Below are 16973 nucleotides of genomic sequence, written 5' to 3' on the forward strand. Positions count from 1 at the left end.
ATAACCAGACTGGCTTCGAACTTGTGACAGTCCTCCAGCCTCAGACAGCTAAAAGCTGAGGTGACTGGTGTGACACTATGCCCAGCGCACTTCTAAACTGCTCAGCACATTGTTTAATTCGTTCCTTCTGCCCACACTGAAGGCAAAAGCTCTGGGGTTTCTCTGCTTAAGTCTCATCAGCACCTGTTAAACAAGTGCATTCCAGGAGGCCATGGAGGTCGAGTTAGCCAGCCTCTGGGAGTGCCTTGGAACTCTGGGTTGTAGGGTGCCTTTCCCAGGGCCTTGGTCCATTCCTGACGTGGCACGTGCTACTGAATGCCACTGGGAGGTGCTGGCTTCTCAGCCATGGCATGGGTAGAGCGTGCTACCGCAGTTGGCCGCTCGGGGGCGCTCGCTTACCCAGTGCGGCTGCGGGCAGCGCCGCCCTTTGCTAGGGAAGCCGTGGCCCTCCTCCACAGGCTCAGTCGCCGCGCAGTCTCGCCATGACTTGCTACATCTACCAGCTGCCGTCCTGGGTGTTGGACGACCTGTGCCGCAATATCGACACGCTCAGTGAGTGGGACTGGATGCAGTTCGGTGAGTCTGACACCACTTACTCTCAGCCAGGACCCGAGATAGAAAGACCCGCGTCCCCCTCTCCGTGTTACCTGAGACCAGGGGATGCCTGTTTAGAACGCTGCTGCTTTGCTTTAGTTTGCAGACCGACTTGGAGCTGCTTGTGAACTTGCCCGTAGCCTAGGGTGGTCAGCTCACACCATAGTTGCTTGCCGAGTTTTGCCTGTCTGTATGATTGTAGCTGTAGCGTCTATGGACCGGCTGTCTGCGCAGTTGTGTTTGCCGGAGCTGTGTTCTAACCTCATTACATTGCAGCCCGTGGAATCTGGGGCAACTCTCCTAACTTCCCTGAAACGGCTCAATCTGTAAACTGTGGGTGACATGTGTAGATTCTTTATACAATTGTATGAATAAAATAGTGTCAAGAATGTACCTTCCCTACCTTGGTGTCGTCATTCTGTGGCATATTTTCCATTCTTTCTTGTAAGTTTTGAGACAGGGTCATACTGTAGCCCTGGCACTTGTTTTATAGACCAGGCTGGCTTGGAGTTTACAGGGATCTACCTGCCTCTCTTGCCGGAATACTGAGATTAAAGGTGTGGGCCACCATTCCTGGCTATTCACTTATTTTTCTTCAGTGAGGGAACTTTGATCCTAGGGCCTTGTGCTTGCCAAAAATCACACTACCACTGAACCAAATCTCAGACGACTTTCTTGGACTTTTGAGACCTGTTTGGCGTTTGTTTAGTTGTTTTTTTTGTTTGTTTGTTTGTTTGTTTGTTTTTATGTAGCCCCAGGGTGCCTTGAAAGTTGTCATTGTCTTGTCTCTGCCTCCTAAGTATAGATTTGACTATATATAGATTTGAATCTTAATATTTAGATTATATATTTGAATATATAATATTCAAATTTAGACTTGAATCTTAATATTTAGGGTGGTGTAGCCCAGGCTAGCCTTGAATACCCTGGAACTTCTGACCCTCCCACTTTGGGACTGGGATTATATATAGGCTTGGTTTATGTAGAGCTGAAGATGGAACCCAGTAAAGAATTATATACCAAGTAAGCAACAGCCTCACTCCCTGATTCCTGCAGGTCAAACGGACACAGTAACAGTGGCTTAAGTCAGTGTAACTGGTGTCACTTAATTTCCTTTCTGTTTTTTCAAGACAGGGTTTCTCTGTGTAGCTTGGGCTGTCCTGGAACTCACTCTGTAGACCAGGCTGGCCTCGAACTCAGAAATCCACCTGCCTCTGCCTCCCAAGTGCTGGGATTAAAGGCATGCGCCACCACTGCCCGGCTTGTTTTTGTTTTTTAATACAGGATCTCATGTAGTCCAGGCTGGCCTAGAACTCATTACCTCGCTAAGAATGACCTTGAATTCTTGAATTTCTGGTCTTCCTACTAACACCTCTTGAGTGCCGGGATTATATGTCACCATTCCTGGCTTCAGTAATATATTTTTTAATTAAGATGTTTATGATACTGGAGGCTGGCAAGATTGCTCAATGGGTGAACACACTCAACATCAAGCCTGTGGACCTGTTTTTAATCCCTGGAACCCATGTAAGGGTAGAAGGAGAGAACCCGCTCCACACAGTTGCCCTGTGGCCATGGATAGCACTTATTAAAAAGAGCATATAATATACAGCTATACTTGATACACAAGTGGACATGTCTGTGTGGACCTGCAGGTTTGGATGTATATTATGCATGGGAGGAACAGGGTGTTTACTCAGAGGTCGAGCACTCAACTAGCATGTGCTCCTGGGTTCCACCCCCAGCTCTGTGGATGAAAGAGAAAACAAGAAAGGGAAAAAAAAAAAAAAAAAGTATTTTAAGGTCGTGGTCCTCAACCTGGGAATTTTTTTCTGTAAGCGGCAGTTGCCAATATGCAGAGACATCTCTAGTTGTCACACCTAGATAGATGCAGTGGCTGAACACTCAACAGGGCAGCCCCTCAGCACAAAGTACAGTTGCCCCCAAGGCTCAGCAGTGGTGGGGTTTGGGATCCTTTTTACCCAGGAAGAAAGGCAGTTGATGTGCAAAGAAAAGTACTGTAGATGTCAAGAGCAGAAAGATGATCCCTGGTCAGGTCTCACAGAGAGGAGCGTTCTTAGCTTCTGTGAGCCAGCTGTAACAGCCGTTGCTGTTCAAGTTTGCCAGCTTCTGACCGTGCGGCCCCATAGTGCTCAGGACTGCTCCTTCTGGTCTCTTTCCAAAGTACATTAAGTGTAGACACATCGTATTTCAACCATCTTGTCATTTCTGTATACCAGTTATACATATACAACAGACAACCTGCCTTTTCTCTCTTAAAACACATCCTAGGTATTTCACCTTGATAGGCATTTTTTTCCCCCTTCCAGCTTTCTATTGTATAGCTCAAACTGGCGATCCTCCTGCCCCAGCTTCTCTGAAGCTGGGATCATACACACCAGGCAATGAACTCTTAGGATTTTCTCTTGAAAGAATTTTCACTCTTTATCACTACCAGAGAGCTCTAGGGCTGGGGCGGGAACATCCGAGATGAAGGGAGGTGACTCTCCTCTGTGTCCTCAGCCTTCCCGTCCCTCCTTGCAGGTTCTGCCCTAGTCTCCCAGTGCCCGTGAGGATGTCTGTTACCACTGGATTGTCTAGGGACCTCTGTGTCCCATCACTTGGCTGACTTGAATTTTTTCCTGGGCAGTGACCAGCTGTGTGTGTCGGGGGCGGGGGCAGTGGTCTTTAATTTGTTTTTCCATTTCAGCCCAGCCCTGAACTGCCCATAACAGGACAGCTTCTGTTCCTAGAATATTGATGTTAGAGGCACATTTTGACTTTTTTGGGGGGAGGGGGAAAGCTTTGTTAAACAATTTATGGACCAGATGGTGGTGGCACACACTTTAATTCCAGCACTCTGGAGGCACAGGCAGGCTGATCTGTGAGTCTGAGACCAGCCTGGTTTACAGAGAGGATTCCAGAAAAAAAAGTTACAATTTATGAGGCTAAAGTGTGGCTAAGTGGTAGAGTGTGTGCTTACTGTGCCTAAGGCCCTGGGCTCAGCATAACAAAGAGGGAGGGAGGGAGGGAGGGAGGGAGGGAGGGAGGGAGGGAGGGAGGGAGGGAGGGAGGGAAGAGGAAGCAGGAGTTGGTGGGTCTATTACACAGATGTGTAATTCCCGAATTTATGAAATAGAGGTAGGAAGATCAGGATTGAATTTCATTCCAGCCTGGGCTACTTGAGGGTCTGTCTCAAAAAGCCAAAAACCAAGCAAACATGCAAATGATAAACAAACAAACGGCAAACGAACAAACCCATTTTCAACCATCCCGTAGTCTGCACATTTAAAGAGCCCTTAGTTCATGTGATTTTATTTTTAGTACCCCAAAATGGAACCATGTGCCCCTTAAATGCCAACACACACACGCACACGCACATGCACACACGCACATGCACATGCACACGCACGCACACACGCACACATGCACCAATGCATGTGCACACCGTACATCCCACTACCCTTGTCCTCTCTGCTCTAGGCGTTTTCTGTTGTAGCATTTCATGTGAGTGGGACCGTCCCGGATGCACCCTTCTTTACGAATGGCTTCATCATCTAGCAAGTTGTAAGGAATCATCCATGTTATAGTGGATGTGAGTTCTGAATCTCCTTCCTTCCATCGCCTCCCTCACGCCTCTCTTCCACCCCTCCTGTTTCTCTTCTTTACTCCCCTATCCTTCCCCCCCCCGGGGGGGGCATTTTCTCAGCCCAGAGGCTGCCCTGAGCCCAAGGCTGGCCCCTCCCGATGCAGCAGCCAGCTGGTCTCAGGACTGGTTTTCCCTAAAGGAGGGAGAACATGGATGGTTGTCCCTCTCCTCCAAAGTCTTGGCTGCTGAGTTAGTCTAGAAGAGGTGATCTTGTGCTGTGGTCCTGGGAGAGACTGTGTGGGAGTGTGGGAAGATCTAAAGGGATTTTAAAAACCCACAGCCACAACTATGAATACTCCTTTGGATCAGTTGGCAGACTTCTGCCTTTGATTGTTTCTCTGTGGTCATATCTCCCCGGGGCTCATTTGCTCCCGGGGGGGGGGGGGGGAAGACTTATCTGTCTGAGCCTGTGTGAGATGGGGTTCTTAAGTTTCATCTACCTGGGAGTGTGCACAGGGACCCCTGCAGGAGCCCCTTAGCTGGACCACTCTCCTTGCTCACCAGTGCACTCCAGCCATTGTGCAGGGCCTGACTGTGTGACTTCAGGCCAATGGCTGTGTGTCTCTGAGCCATTCATCTGTAAGAGGCCGAAGGAATACAGTGGTTTTCCTTGCCCTATTGGAAGAGTTTGGCCAGTCAGGAGAGGGGCATATGACCCTGGGGAGGGTCATTTCAGGAGAGTGGGCTGCCCCTGTTCTGGAGGACTATGAGGATGGGTAGGCTTTCCCCAGGATTCTGGAATCAGCATGGAACTATGGTTTCTCTGTGGATATAACACATTGCCAAATGCTACCTCAGGTCTCCCAGTGTATAGAGTTCATCTAGCCCACGTAGCCACCCATGAGGTTCATGAAGAAACCGAGGCTCTGGGAGAGGTGCTAAGCCTTTGCTGAATTCACAGCAAGGAAGCACCTGGGAGGATTGGAACTAGGACTGCTCACTCAGATGCTGTGTCTGTCAGCTCTCAGGCACTGTGACAGACACCCTCGGGAGTCAGTCACCTTAGCAAGAGGAAAGCACAGCTGGAGAGATTTTAGCTTGTAGTCTCTTGATTCTGCTTTGCACCTGTGGCAGTGTCTCATAACACAGAGCTCATGACCAGGCAAAGCCTCTTTATGGAAGGTGCTGGCCTCCCATAGCCCCACTGAGACCACATCTCTGAGTACTCGGAAGACTCGCCCCTGGGTCTCATCTCTTAAAGCTCCCATTTCTCCAGGTACCAAGCTGGGACTGAGCCTTTAGCATAGGGCCTTTTGTGGGACATCGGATCTGAAGAGTAGCATTCACACACGTGGGAAAGTCTGGAAGACTGGCTGCCTGAATGCAGCCAGTGGTTTCCTTGAGTCTATTCAGTAGGACGTTCATTTTTCTCTCTTCCATAATGACCAGATTAATAAGGGCCCTAGCTGGGGCCCTTGGCAATGACTGAGTTGTCCCTCCCTCCATCTCTGCTCGTCCCACCCCTGAGTGCAGTGCTAATGGATCAATACCTTAAGAGACATCGGCTTCAGGGAGCTTAACTGTCCCTTTTCAAAGTTTATTTCCTGTTTCTCCTGGGAGGAAATTAAAACTCACAGAGGTTCAAAGCTCTGGCTGGTACTCTGGCGGAGCCCGCTAACGCCAGTGTCCTTGCTGGGCTAGCTTTGGTATGACGTCACATGTTCCTCTTTGTCCCTTGTGAACAGTTGAAAGGGGACTCTGGACCTGCTTAAGTCACTTCCTGCTGGCTAGGAATCTGATGTGGAGTTTCCAGTGACTAAAACTGTAACTCTGAAACTTTCCATTCCTACTGGAACTTTCCATTCCTACAGGTCACCTCTTCTGGCAGCTCTCTCTGTGGGAGAATGTCATGGCCCTTCCTCATTTATCCAGAGGGGACTGACAGTGTATGGACCATTGTGTTAAATCAAGGCTCTGATGTCTTCCATAGTCCTACAGAGGTCTTAGCTTTATCTCTGGCTTCCCCGTTCCTGGCTCAGTCCATCCAAGCTCATAGTCCAAACAGAAAAGCTTTGTGGAATTTTGGGTTCAACTGTTTTAACTAGAGCTCATCCTGGTTTTGTGTGCCATACTTAATGGCATTTTTCTTTGGTGGTGCTGGGACTCGAACCCAGAGCCTCATGGATGGGAGGCAAGCACTACACCAGCCGAGTACACTCATAGTCCCTCAATCATTGGACTTTGTGTTCACATAATTTCCTGTACTGTGATTTTTGAATTGTTGACACCAAGGCTTAATTTTTTTTTAATTCCTCATTTTTTGTTCAGTTTTGTTTGGCTGTACTGAGGACCGGGGCGAGGGTCTCCTGCACAAGCTAACTGGTGTTCCTTCCTCATGCTACCCTGAAGTCTAATCATTTTCTCTCTCTTTGTTTTAATGCTTTCCTATGTCAATAAACTCAGTGGCAAAGCTGGATGTGGTGGCTCATGCTTTTAATTCTAGCACTTGGGAGGTAGAAGAAGGCAGATCCCTAAGAGTTCAAGGCCAGCTTGTTCTATATAGTAAGATCCTATCTCAAAAACAAAACAAAAAAAAAAACCTCAATGGGATACTATGTAACAATTAAAAAGTGCCATTTAAGGACTGGGAGTGTGGCTCAGTGGTTGGTTTAGTAAGCATGGGGCCCTGGTTTTGAACTCTAGTTCTGCAAAACACAAAAATTCATTCAATTAAACTGACAAATTCCTTATGACTCATAAGGGGCTAAGTGAAGTTATGTAGGATGAGTCTACAGGCTCAGTACTCAGCAGTATACCAATAAGAACAATAATAAAATGAATGTTTTTGATAAAAAAAAAAAAAAATTCAGACAGGGTCTTACTTTGTAGACCAAGTTGGCCTGGAACTCAATATATAGACCAGGCTGGCCTCAAACTCACAGAAGTCCTCTTGCCTCTGCCTCCAGAATGCTAGTGTTAAAGGCATTCACCATCGGGTTGGCAAATAGTAATACTGTAAAAAAAAGCCATTTATGAGGAGCCTGGGTCAAATTCTGTCTAAAGCCAGCACCTGTGTGAAGCACGAGAGAAAGTAGTCTAGTGGAGTTGGCTTGGGAGTGTGGATATGTGTACACACACACACACACACACACACACACACACACACGCCAAAGGAAGCCTCGTGTATTGCCTCATACCAGTAATGTTAGTGTATGGGAGACAGGGTAGGAGGATTGCTGCATTGGAGGCTGGTCTAGACTACACAGCAAGACCTTGTGTCAAAAAAATAAAAAATAAAATTAAAAGATAAAAGAAGGAAAGCATAATTTAATATCATTGCCAACATAGTTCTTTGCAGTTCTTCCTGGTGCTTCAGAGTTATCACAGTACCAACCCCATGGGCTGTCTTGGTTCCTGTGACCGTTCTTTCGTTTGTCATTCATCAATCATAGACATACTAATTTTTTTCCCACCAGGGTTGAGACTTAGTGAGCCAGGTGCTCAGGGAACAACATCTGGGGACACTTGTTGGGGTCCTGCAAGAATAGGGCATCCAAGAACAGGGCATCCGTAAGGCTGAGGGCTTCCCTATCTTGCTGCCCTCCACTCCTCTGCATTCTACCTTGCTGCCCTGAACCAGGCAGTTTCTGTTGGAGATGCGGTGGTGATGGAGACAGATGAAATTCCGTGCCCACGGGGGCTTCCATTCTAGATGGAGTGGGCACAGTTCTGCTCCTTGCTGAGGCCTGTGCTGGAGAAGAGACCATCCCAAGCAAAGAAACTACTGATGTTCAAGGCTCCCAAGCTCCTAAGATCTTCCCCTTCCTGGGATGCAGTAGCTATGCTGACACCTGGGAGGAGCAGTGAGGCAGACAGGGACTTTCCTGTGGAGGCAGTGCCTCAGCTCTAAGCCGAGTCCTCTCTTGCCTTCCAGCTTCCTATGTGATCACAGACCTAACACAGCTGAGGAAGATCAAGTCCATGGAGAGGGTCCAAGGAGTGAGCATCACCCGGGAGCTGCTGTGGTGGTGGTCCATGCGGCAGGCCACTGTTCAGCAGCTGGTAGACCTTCTGTGTCACCTGGAACTCTACCGAGCTGCCCAGATTGTCCAGAGCTGTGAGTAACCATCTGTTCCCTGGGGAGTCTCAGCAAAGGCTGTGTGTCTGTCTGAAAACATTATTGATCTTTTATCAGTACAGTGGGTGGAACTGACTGGGGTCAGGTGAGCACTCTGCCAATGAACCTCACCCCAACACTAGGACCCTTCTTTTTGCCAGGTTAAACTTCACACACCATATCACTTATTTATCAGATATTATCTGCAGGCCTACTATGTGTTATACTTGGCACTGAGTATATCAGGAGAAACATTGACTAGCCAGAGATCTAAAAACTTTAATTTGTAATTTAAAAAATACTGGAGGTGGGCTGGGGAGACAGCTCAGAGGTTAAGAGCACTGACTGCTCTTCCAGAGGTCCTGAGTTCAATTCCCAGCAACCACATGGTGTCTCACAACAATCTGTAATGGGATCTGACGGCCTATTCTGATGTGTCTGAAGACAGCTATAGTGTCCTCATATAAATAAAAAAAAAAAAAAAAAAAAAAAAAACAGAGGCTAAGGAAATGGCTCAATGGGTCAGGGCGCTTGGTGCCAAGCCTCATGACCTGAGTTTGATCTCTGGGACCCATGAGGTGGAAGAAGAGATATCCAAAAGTTGACCTCTGACCTCTGCACATGTGCTGTGGTAGTTGTGCCTCTACACACAAATAAATTTTAAAAACTTAAAAAAACATTTGGGAGCCAGTTAGGAGCCAGTAAGCAGCAGGAAAGAAGGGAGAATAAAGAGAGATAAAAGTGATGGGGTAGGGAAGCCTCCGAGCACTGTGGTCAAGGACGGCCAGTCCAAAGAGAGCATCCTGGAAGGGTGGAAAGAAAATTGTCAAGGGTCAGAGAGCCCAGGCAGGAGACTGTGGGAAAAGGTGGTGTTGGGACTGGGGACGGAGCTCAAGGGAGAGCACCACCTAGCATGTGCAAGACCCTGACTTCTAACTCCAGCGCTGCGGGAAAGAAAGATGGAGTATCTGAGACTTGGGAAGATCCCATGTGGCCTTTGAAGTTGACCTCTGTGGGGATGGCTGCCTGCCATGCCAGCAGACCCAGGGCGCAGAACTGGCCTGGATGACCCTAAAGCCTTCTTTTAGAGCAAGGATAGGGATTAGAGAGCCCCAGCCTCAGGGCTGCAGCACACGTGGGCTTTCAGGGCCACCTTGAGACTGTGTCCACTCTTCAGCCCCGAGGTAACTGGCCAGAATTTAATGCGTGTGAGAACCTGTGATTAACATATCACTGTGTTCCCTTTGTGGCTTAAACAGGAGGTGCCTGTTGCAGTAGGAGAGACTTCAGCCAAGCTTGTTTCTGCATTCCCAGAAACTGTCCCATAAACCACACCCCCACCGGGGGGCCGTGGCTTTCCCCTGGCTTCTGTCTCTTTTCTGTTTGTACTACCCAGCCTCCTTCCAGATCCTTCCCTCAGACTGGACAGGGTAGCCTGCTTGGCTCACAGCTCTTTAGAACTGGCTGGAACCAATTCTGTCCTGTCCTGAGATATGCCAGACCACTGTTCCTCATCCCTGTTGCCTGAGTGCCAGTCAGAGAGGCCTTGGTCAAGGTACAGCTTAGTGAGCCCAGGCCTGACCCATGGTACAGCCCTAGGAGAATTTCCTTTCAAAGGCTCAGACTCTACCATTGTCCTGTGAAGGGACTAGCCTGGATGCCAAGCAGAGCCCTCTCTGGGATTCTTGGAGCCTGGGCCCCCATGACCACTGGAACCAGGAAGCATTTCATTTGATCATTGTGACCAACCCCCAAGGATTGTGACCTCAATCTTGGTTTCTCTGTCTTCTTAGAAACCTGAAATGTGGCAGATGCTAAGAAATGATAATGTGTTAACTGGTGTGGTGGTAAATGTCTGCAATCTAGCACTTGGGAGGTAGAGGTAGAAGGATCAGGAATTCAGAGGTAGCTTTGGCTACATAATGAGTTCAGGGCTAGCTTGGGCTACATGAGACCCTGCCTTAAATTTTTTTTTTTTTTTTTTTTTTTTGTATTTTAAAAGAACTAATTATAAACTCTTAATGACTCCAGAGGAGATAAGGGAGGGTCCCCAGAGGGTAAGGAAGAGCTGCCAGCTTATATGTGGTCACAGTGTGGTTATAGTGAGGTTCCTGGCCACTGACAGCAGAGATCATTGACTAATCTAGGAAAAATCTTTACCATGGAGGTCAACAAAGACCGAAGCACCAGATTTAAAGAAATACTCATGCCAGCCTCAATGGCACACACTTTTAATCCCAGTGCTCAGGAGACAGAGGCAGGTGAACTCTATAAAATCTGGGCCAGCCAGGGCTACATACTGAGACCCTGTCTTAAAAACAAACGAAGAATAGGTATGTGGCTTAAGGTTCAAGGTCCACGGGGTGTCATCTGGATCCAGGGCCCACGGCTCTGCTCACCCACGGAAGCGGAGCTGGGCTCGTTGCCAGCAACCGTGGGCTCCCTGTGCTGGCAGGAAGCACCACCTCCTGGCTTTTGGTTGCTTAGAACCCTTCTCAGCCCAGACCGTCCTGTTTTGCCTTTTATGCACCCTCCCCACCCCTAGTTTCCCAAACATATTTCTATTTTGTTTAGTCCTGCTGGCTGAAACCACCTGAGGTCGGTCCCGGCTACCCTGGCCCCCTGGCTCCCTGGCCTTGTGAGATTCTGGCTAGTCACCCCTGCACCATGTCCTCACGTGACACACTTTCCCCTTCTCACCCTTGCTGGTTTTTTAATAGAGGAAAAAGGAAAACATTGCCTGTCTTGGTTTAGAGGTGGACACCCACGGCCTGCGTGCAGGCCCTCAAGTTCCTGCTGTAGTCGTGTGCTCAGAGCTGCCCCCTTTTTTTTTTTTTTTTTTTTGGTTTTTCGAGACAGGGTTTCTCTGTGTAGCCCTGGCTGTCCTGGAACTCACTCTGTAGACCAGGCTGGCCTCGAACTCAGAAATCTGCCTGCCTCTGCCTCCCAAGTGCTGGGATTAAAGGCGTGCGCCACCACCACCCGGCTCCTTTTATTTTTCATTCTGGGAATGGAACCTAGGACCTCATGTGTTCCGGATAACTTCTACCACTAAAGTACACACTTAGCCGCCCCCAACACGTGTGTATGTGGGGGTTGTGTATATGTGTGTGTCTCTGTCTATATGTGTATCCGTGGGCATTTGGGGGTGTGTGAGGTGTGGTGTGATACAGAGTCTTATTGTGTTGCCTGGCTGGCATGGAACTCACTCTGTAGACCAGGCCGACCTTGCCCTCACAGAGGTCCGTCTTTCTCTGCCTCCCAAGTGCTGGGGTTGAAGACGTGTGCTACTATGCATTTCTTTCTCTTGATTTCTTTTTTAAAAAATTATTTATTTTTATTTTATGTGTATGAGTGTCCTGCCTGACACATGTACTACATGTGTACAGTGCCCAGGTAGTTCAGGAGAGGGCATCAGATCTCCTGATGCTAGTTAGGGATGGTTGTGAGCCACTGTGTGGGTGCTGAGAATCAAACCCTGGTCCTCTTCAAGAGCAGCCAATGCTCTTAACTGCTGAGCCACCCCCAACTCCCTAAACACTTCTTAGATATGAAGGTGGCTGTATTCAACAGATGTCCTGCATGGGGGTGTAACGCTTGTCAGGGCAAGGATCTGGGCTCCCAGCACCAAAACCAAAACGTCCCAGCCACCCAGCACCTTCCACAGGGTTGAGCAGTGTCTCATAAACACACTGCAGCAAAGAATGGTGGCCTTGTGACTATTATATATGAGCCAAGTTCAGGCTCACAGTAGCTGGACTTGCATTGCCTCAAAACCGACGTCTGGGGAGGGGGGACAGGGCTATGGGTTTCTGTTCCTTCATTTTTTTCTCAGCTTCACTTGCCGAGGTCACTATTTAACCTGCTAGTCATGAACTCTGACAAGAACTAGAATAAGCGAGTGCAGAGGCAGATCATCGGACTGGCTTCCCCAGTACTCCCATCCGTTCATGCTCCTCCTTACAGATTCCAGGCTCCGTTCACACAGGGTGGGCTACAGAGACCTAGAGAGCCAAGCTGGGCCTGGCATGCTAGCACATGCCTGTGAACCCTAACATTGGACAACGCGAGGCATGAGAGTTGTGAGTTCTAGGCTAGCCTGGGCTGTATAATGAGACCTTGTCTCAAATAACAACAAACTGAACTGGGAGTCGGCTCAGTGGTGAGCTCTCTTACTGAATAAACATGAAGACCAAAGTCCAGCATCTAAGTAAAATTTGGGTGTGGCCACAGGTGCCTGTCAACTCAGAATGAGCTGGGTGGAGGTAAGCTGATTCCTGGGGCTTCCTGACCTAGCCCAAAAAATCATGACCTTCAGGTTCAGTGAGAGACTCTAAGGCAGAACTCAACCTCGGGGCCCAAACCCTTTGTGGAGGGAATCAAAGGACACTTTCACAGGTTTTGCCTAAGACCATCGGAAAACACATTTACAATTTATAACAGTAGCAAAATTACAGTTATAAAGTAGCAACAAAAATAATTTTATGGTTGGGGTCCCAGCATCAGGAAGGTTGAGAACCACTGCTTTTAAGAGACTAGGACAGAAAGTGACACCTGATGTCTCCCTCTGGCCTTCCCACGTGCCATGTATGTATTCCATACACATGTGAGCTCACGCATGTGCACACACACACAGCCATGACCATTTCTCCACCAGTGACATTCAAGGCTGTCTAGGGCAGGTAAAGCAGTTCCAGGGTGTCCTGGTGTCTGGGGCTGGCAGGGACACATGCTTCTTTCTAGTTCTTATGTAAGGTGACAAGAAGCAAAGGTGGGTGTGCTCCTGTCCTTCTAAAGCTCGACCAGGAAGTTGCATGTCTAACCTTCCCTCAAAAGCATTGGCCAGAACTGGGTCCCATGATCGACTTGGTTGCAAGGGAGACTGGAAAATGCAGGAAGAAGGTCCATGTAGCTAAAGCGTCTTGTTGCTCTGGAGGAGAAGTAGCCATTCCAGGGACAGCTAACATCTCACACATTTTCCCATTTGGCCACCTGGATGTCTACGTACAACTGTCTTCCCACATGTGCCCTGTTCCCAAGAGATAGCCATCAGCCACATTCTTTAGATTAGTTCACCATCTGATGCAATCTGTGGCTGGACCCTCTCAGCTTCGGATGACCCAGTGGACTTCAACCAGAAAGAGGTTATCTGCACCCCATTTCCCGCCAGTGTACCCACAGTTAATTGCTAGGATGGAACAGGAAGTCACAGTCCATGTAGCTGCTTGCCTGTAGTAGTCAGTGATTCCAGCAGGATCCCTCCCTTGCCTGCTGCCTTACTGACCCTGCCTTAGTGACTGCCAGCCTATCTGGCAGTCTCTAGTTCTTAGTACTTAGTACGACTTTGATTCTCAAGCTTCTGGGCATCTGTTTCACTTGGAACCTTGACAGAGCAGTTTGTTTGGATGGAGCTTAGTGGTAGATTGGATTGCCTGCATAAGCCTGGGTCTCATGGTGCTTTTGTTTAGTAGGGTGGATAGATATTAATGATGTGAACACACATGCATATAGCCAATAGCAACACACGCACTCAAAGAAGTATGCACTGGGTGGGGAGGCCAGCTGGGAGAGGGAGACAGGAAGGGCAGCTGAAGGGTGGCCCTGCTTGGTCAAGTCTAGGCAGAGGGCACAGCATACTCACTGAGCCCGTGGTAGGGAGGAACATGTTTGAAGACCAAGAGAAGCCTTTGACTTCCTGATCCTCCTGCCTCAACCTCTTTAAATTCTGGAATTACCGGTGTGCAACACCACACCCAGATGATGGAATACTGGGGATCAAACCTAGGGCCCATTGAATGCTGCCCAAACATGCTCCCTACTTCTGACTTGAAAAGACAAACCTGCTGTTTGGTTGTGTCTGTGTTCCTGGCTTTTTCAAAACTCTGTTGATAGAACAAAACCTGTGTTACTCAGGCCTTGGAATATAACCTGCTGTTTGCTATTATTATTATTATTGGTTTTTTAAGACAGTGTTTCTCTGTGTAACAGAGCCCTGGCTGGCCTGGAACTCACTCTGTAGACCAGGCTGGCCTCGAACGCACAGACATCTGTGTGCTGCTGTATTAACAGTTTCTCTCAGTGCTGTAACAGAATCCCAACAAAAGCGGCTGAAGGAAGGAGGGAAGGGCTTTTTCGGCTCTGAGTCTGAGGCCTGGCACTGGGTCCTGGGATGCTGGTCACACCGGTTTCACAGCCATGAGAGCTGGTGTTCAGCTCCTGTGTGTGCAGTCTATTACCCCAACCCAAGAAACGGTGCTGTCTGCATGCTGATGTGCCTTTGCACCTCAGTTAACTTCAATCAGAAAACTCACAGATGTGCCCAGAGAAAGGCTTGCCTCTGTGGTGACTCTAAATCCCACCAAGTTGACAAGACCAACTTATCAAATGTATCTTATGAAAACGTATTGGTCCCATGTAGCTGTGCGGTTCTGCCTGTCAACTGAATAGGGGGAGATCCTTGGGGGTCTGAGGGGATGCGGGAGGTGACTAAGCCTCTTGCATAGGCCACTGCCATCTTCCTGTCTGGTTTTCTTTTTCCTTCTTGCGGCTCTCTTGTGGATGTTGGGCTGAGACCCTCATGCATTAGGGAAGATCGATGCTGCCAAGCCCTAACCCTGTCTGGACGTTTCTTGCTGAGCTCTGTTGTTTTCTGGACGTGCTTGTGTAACTCCCAACTGTTCAGACTCCGGCTTTGGCATGTGAGCCAGAGTCACTTCCTTCCTGGATTGAGGCTCTGTAGACAGGGGACTTTGGGTGGCTGTTGAGCAAAGTAGAGAAGTGTGGCCCCTCCCTCTCCATAGAGGCCAGGCTGTACACATGTAAGGGATAGGGCTCCCATGTATAATCTGAGAGTTTCTGTGTTTGCCCTCTCAAGTCTTCACAGCCTCAGGGAGCAATAAAATGTGGGTCAGGGTCATTCCCTGTGACACTGGGGACCTGTCCTTGAAGCTGTCACTGTGTCAGGCTGAGACATCAGGGTCTATGGACTCAGAACAATGGGACTTAGCACCCAGCATGTCTCAGCAAGCACATTTCCTCATGAATTTAGTTACTCTCATTTTATAGATGTGGAAACTGAGACTTGCCCAAAGTCACTTACCTTTGTAAAAGTAGCCAAAATGCAAACTGAGGTCAGCTTGACTTTTATCTGTATTTGGCTAGGTTGTTAGATTAAATCTCAGTTTCCACTTTGGAGAAACGGGCATCTTTAGGTATGGTGGCACTCAAGAGGTGGAGGCAGGAGGATCAAAAGTTCAAGGCTAATCTTGGTTGCATTGAGGTCATCCTGGGGTACAAGAGACCCTGTCCTAAACCTCAAATGAACAAGTGTCTAAGCATGCCTCTGTTTACTTTGTTTTTATAGCACAATGCTTCAAAAGATGGCCACATTTTTTTAAAGGTGCTGATGCCTAGTGTGGGGCAGGTCACCTGATTTCCTTCCCTGAACTGATCCTTCTTCAGCCGCTGTGGGTTTTGAGAGTGGTGGGAGAGCAAATAGGGGGCCCTGTGCCACACAGTTAAACTGGGGCACAGTGAGGTTCACCCATCACTGTGTTCATTCACAGTCAGAGGACTGTGAACCATGCTGTGGTCACCGGGCTCCTGTGAGCGAAAGGCTCGGCCGTCCTCAGAGCTTTTCATGAGTCAGCGCTAGCTGCGTCATGAGCTGCAGCATTCGAAAGGACAGCTCCCCGTGTCCTTGAAGTGGGGTCACTATGACAGCTGAAGCAATGGAAGAGACTCATTGGCTTTTTGTTTCTGGTTAGCCAGGACCTGTGACTTCAATCTAATTGCAAGGGAGACTGGGATATGAGAGGGTCAGGTAGGTCACAGCTCCAGGTGACATCAGTTCAAGGGGATTTTGGCAAGGTCCCGTCTAACCCTCTGAAGCCCCACACAATCTCACTCCTGCCTAGTTTTCTGACCTCACCTCTACCATCTGCCTCTTCTTTCAGCCCAGCCACTGAGGTCTTTTTTTGTTTGATGAAACTCATCAAAATGTTTTCTGCCTCGGGACCTTTGCACATGCTGTTCCCTGGAGCTCTGGTCTTTCCCAAACTTTCCTGGATTCTTCCAGAGGCCAGTCCCCATTACCTTTTGGGCCTTGGCCTCAAGGGAATCTCCTCGCAGAAGCTTATGGGGTCCTCCCTTCAATTTTCTCATTTGCATATGAGTTTTCCCACTTTGTGAATTAGTTGATTCCCATTCCCCATCCCCAAGTGCTGGGAGTTGACTCAGCCATTGCGTTGGGTTTTCTCTCAAGCAGAGACCCTGTCTCTGACACTGTAAACATGAGGCACAGTGAGACTTTGAAACTTGAGCAGGGGCCGGGTGGTGGTGGTGCACACCTTTAATCCCAGCACTTGGGAGGCAGAGGCAGGCGGATTTCTGAGTTCGAGGCCAGCCTGGTCTACAGAGTGAGCTCCAGGACAGCCAGGGCTACACAGAGAAACTCTGTCTCGAAAAACAAAAAAAAGAAAAAGAAAAAGAAAAGAAACTTGAGCAGGTAAGAGCTCTATGGGCATCTAGATATGAAGCAATTAGGAGGCAGGTCATGCCTGTCTTTGTCATTTTTACATTTTTTATTTAGAGTCAGTTGTTGTGGTGCATGCCTTTAATCCCAGCACTTGGAAAGGTAGAATTACCAAAATGTGTTTATAAAATGAGGACTTT

The 16973-nt window shown here is 48.5% G+C and overlaps 1 protein-coding gene across 1 annotated transcript in view; it reads left to right on the plus strand.

Annotated features, from left to right (window-relative positions):
• The first annotated feature begins 407 nt into the window (after positions 1-407).
• Irak2 (interleukin 1 receptor associated kinase 2) overlaps positions 408-16973 on the plus strand; it is a 55053-nt gene continuing 38487 nt past the window's right edge. The window contains exons 1-2 of the mRNA XM_034512415.2: positions 408-576; positions 8118-8300. Coding sequence (XP_034368306.1) covers positions 483-576; positions 8118-8300 — 277 coding nt within the window. The 5' untranslated portion in view covers positions 408-482. The remainder of the gene's footprint in view (positions 577-8117; positions 8301-16973) is intronic.

This window comes from Arvicanthis niloticus, chromosome 9 (genome assembly GCF_011762505.2).
Source record: "Arvicanthis niloticus isolate mArvNil1 chromosome 9, mArvNil1.pat.X, whole genome shotgun sequence".
Classification (NCBI taxonomy): Eukaryota; Metazoa; Chordata; class Mammalia; order Rodentia; family Muridae; genus Arvicanthis; species Arvicanthis niloticus.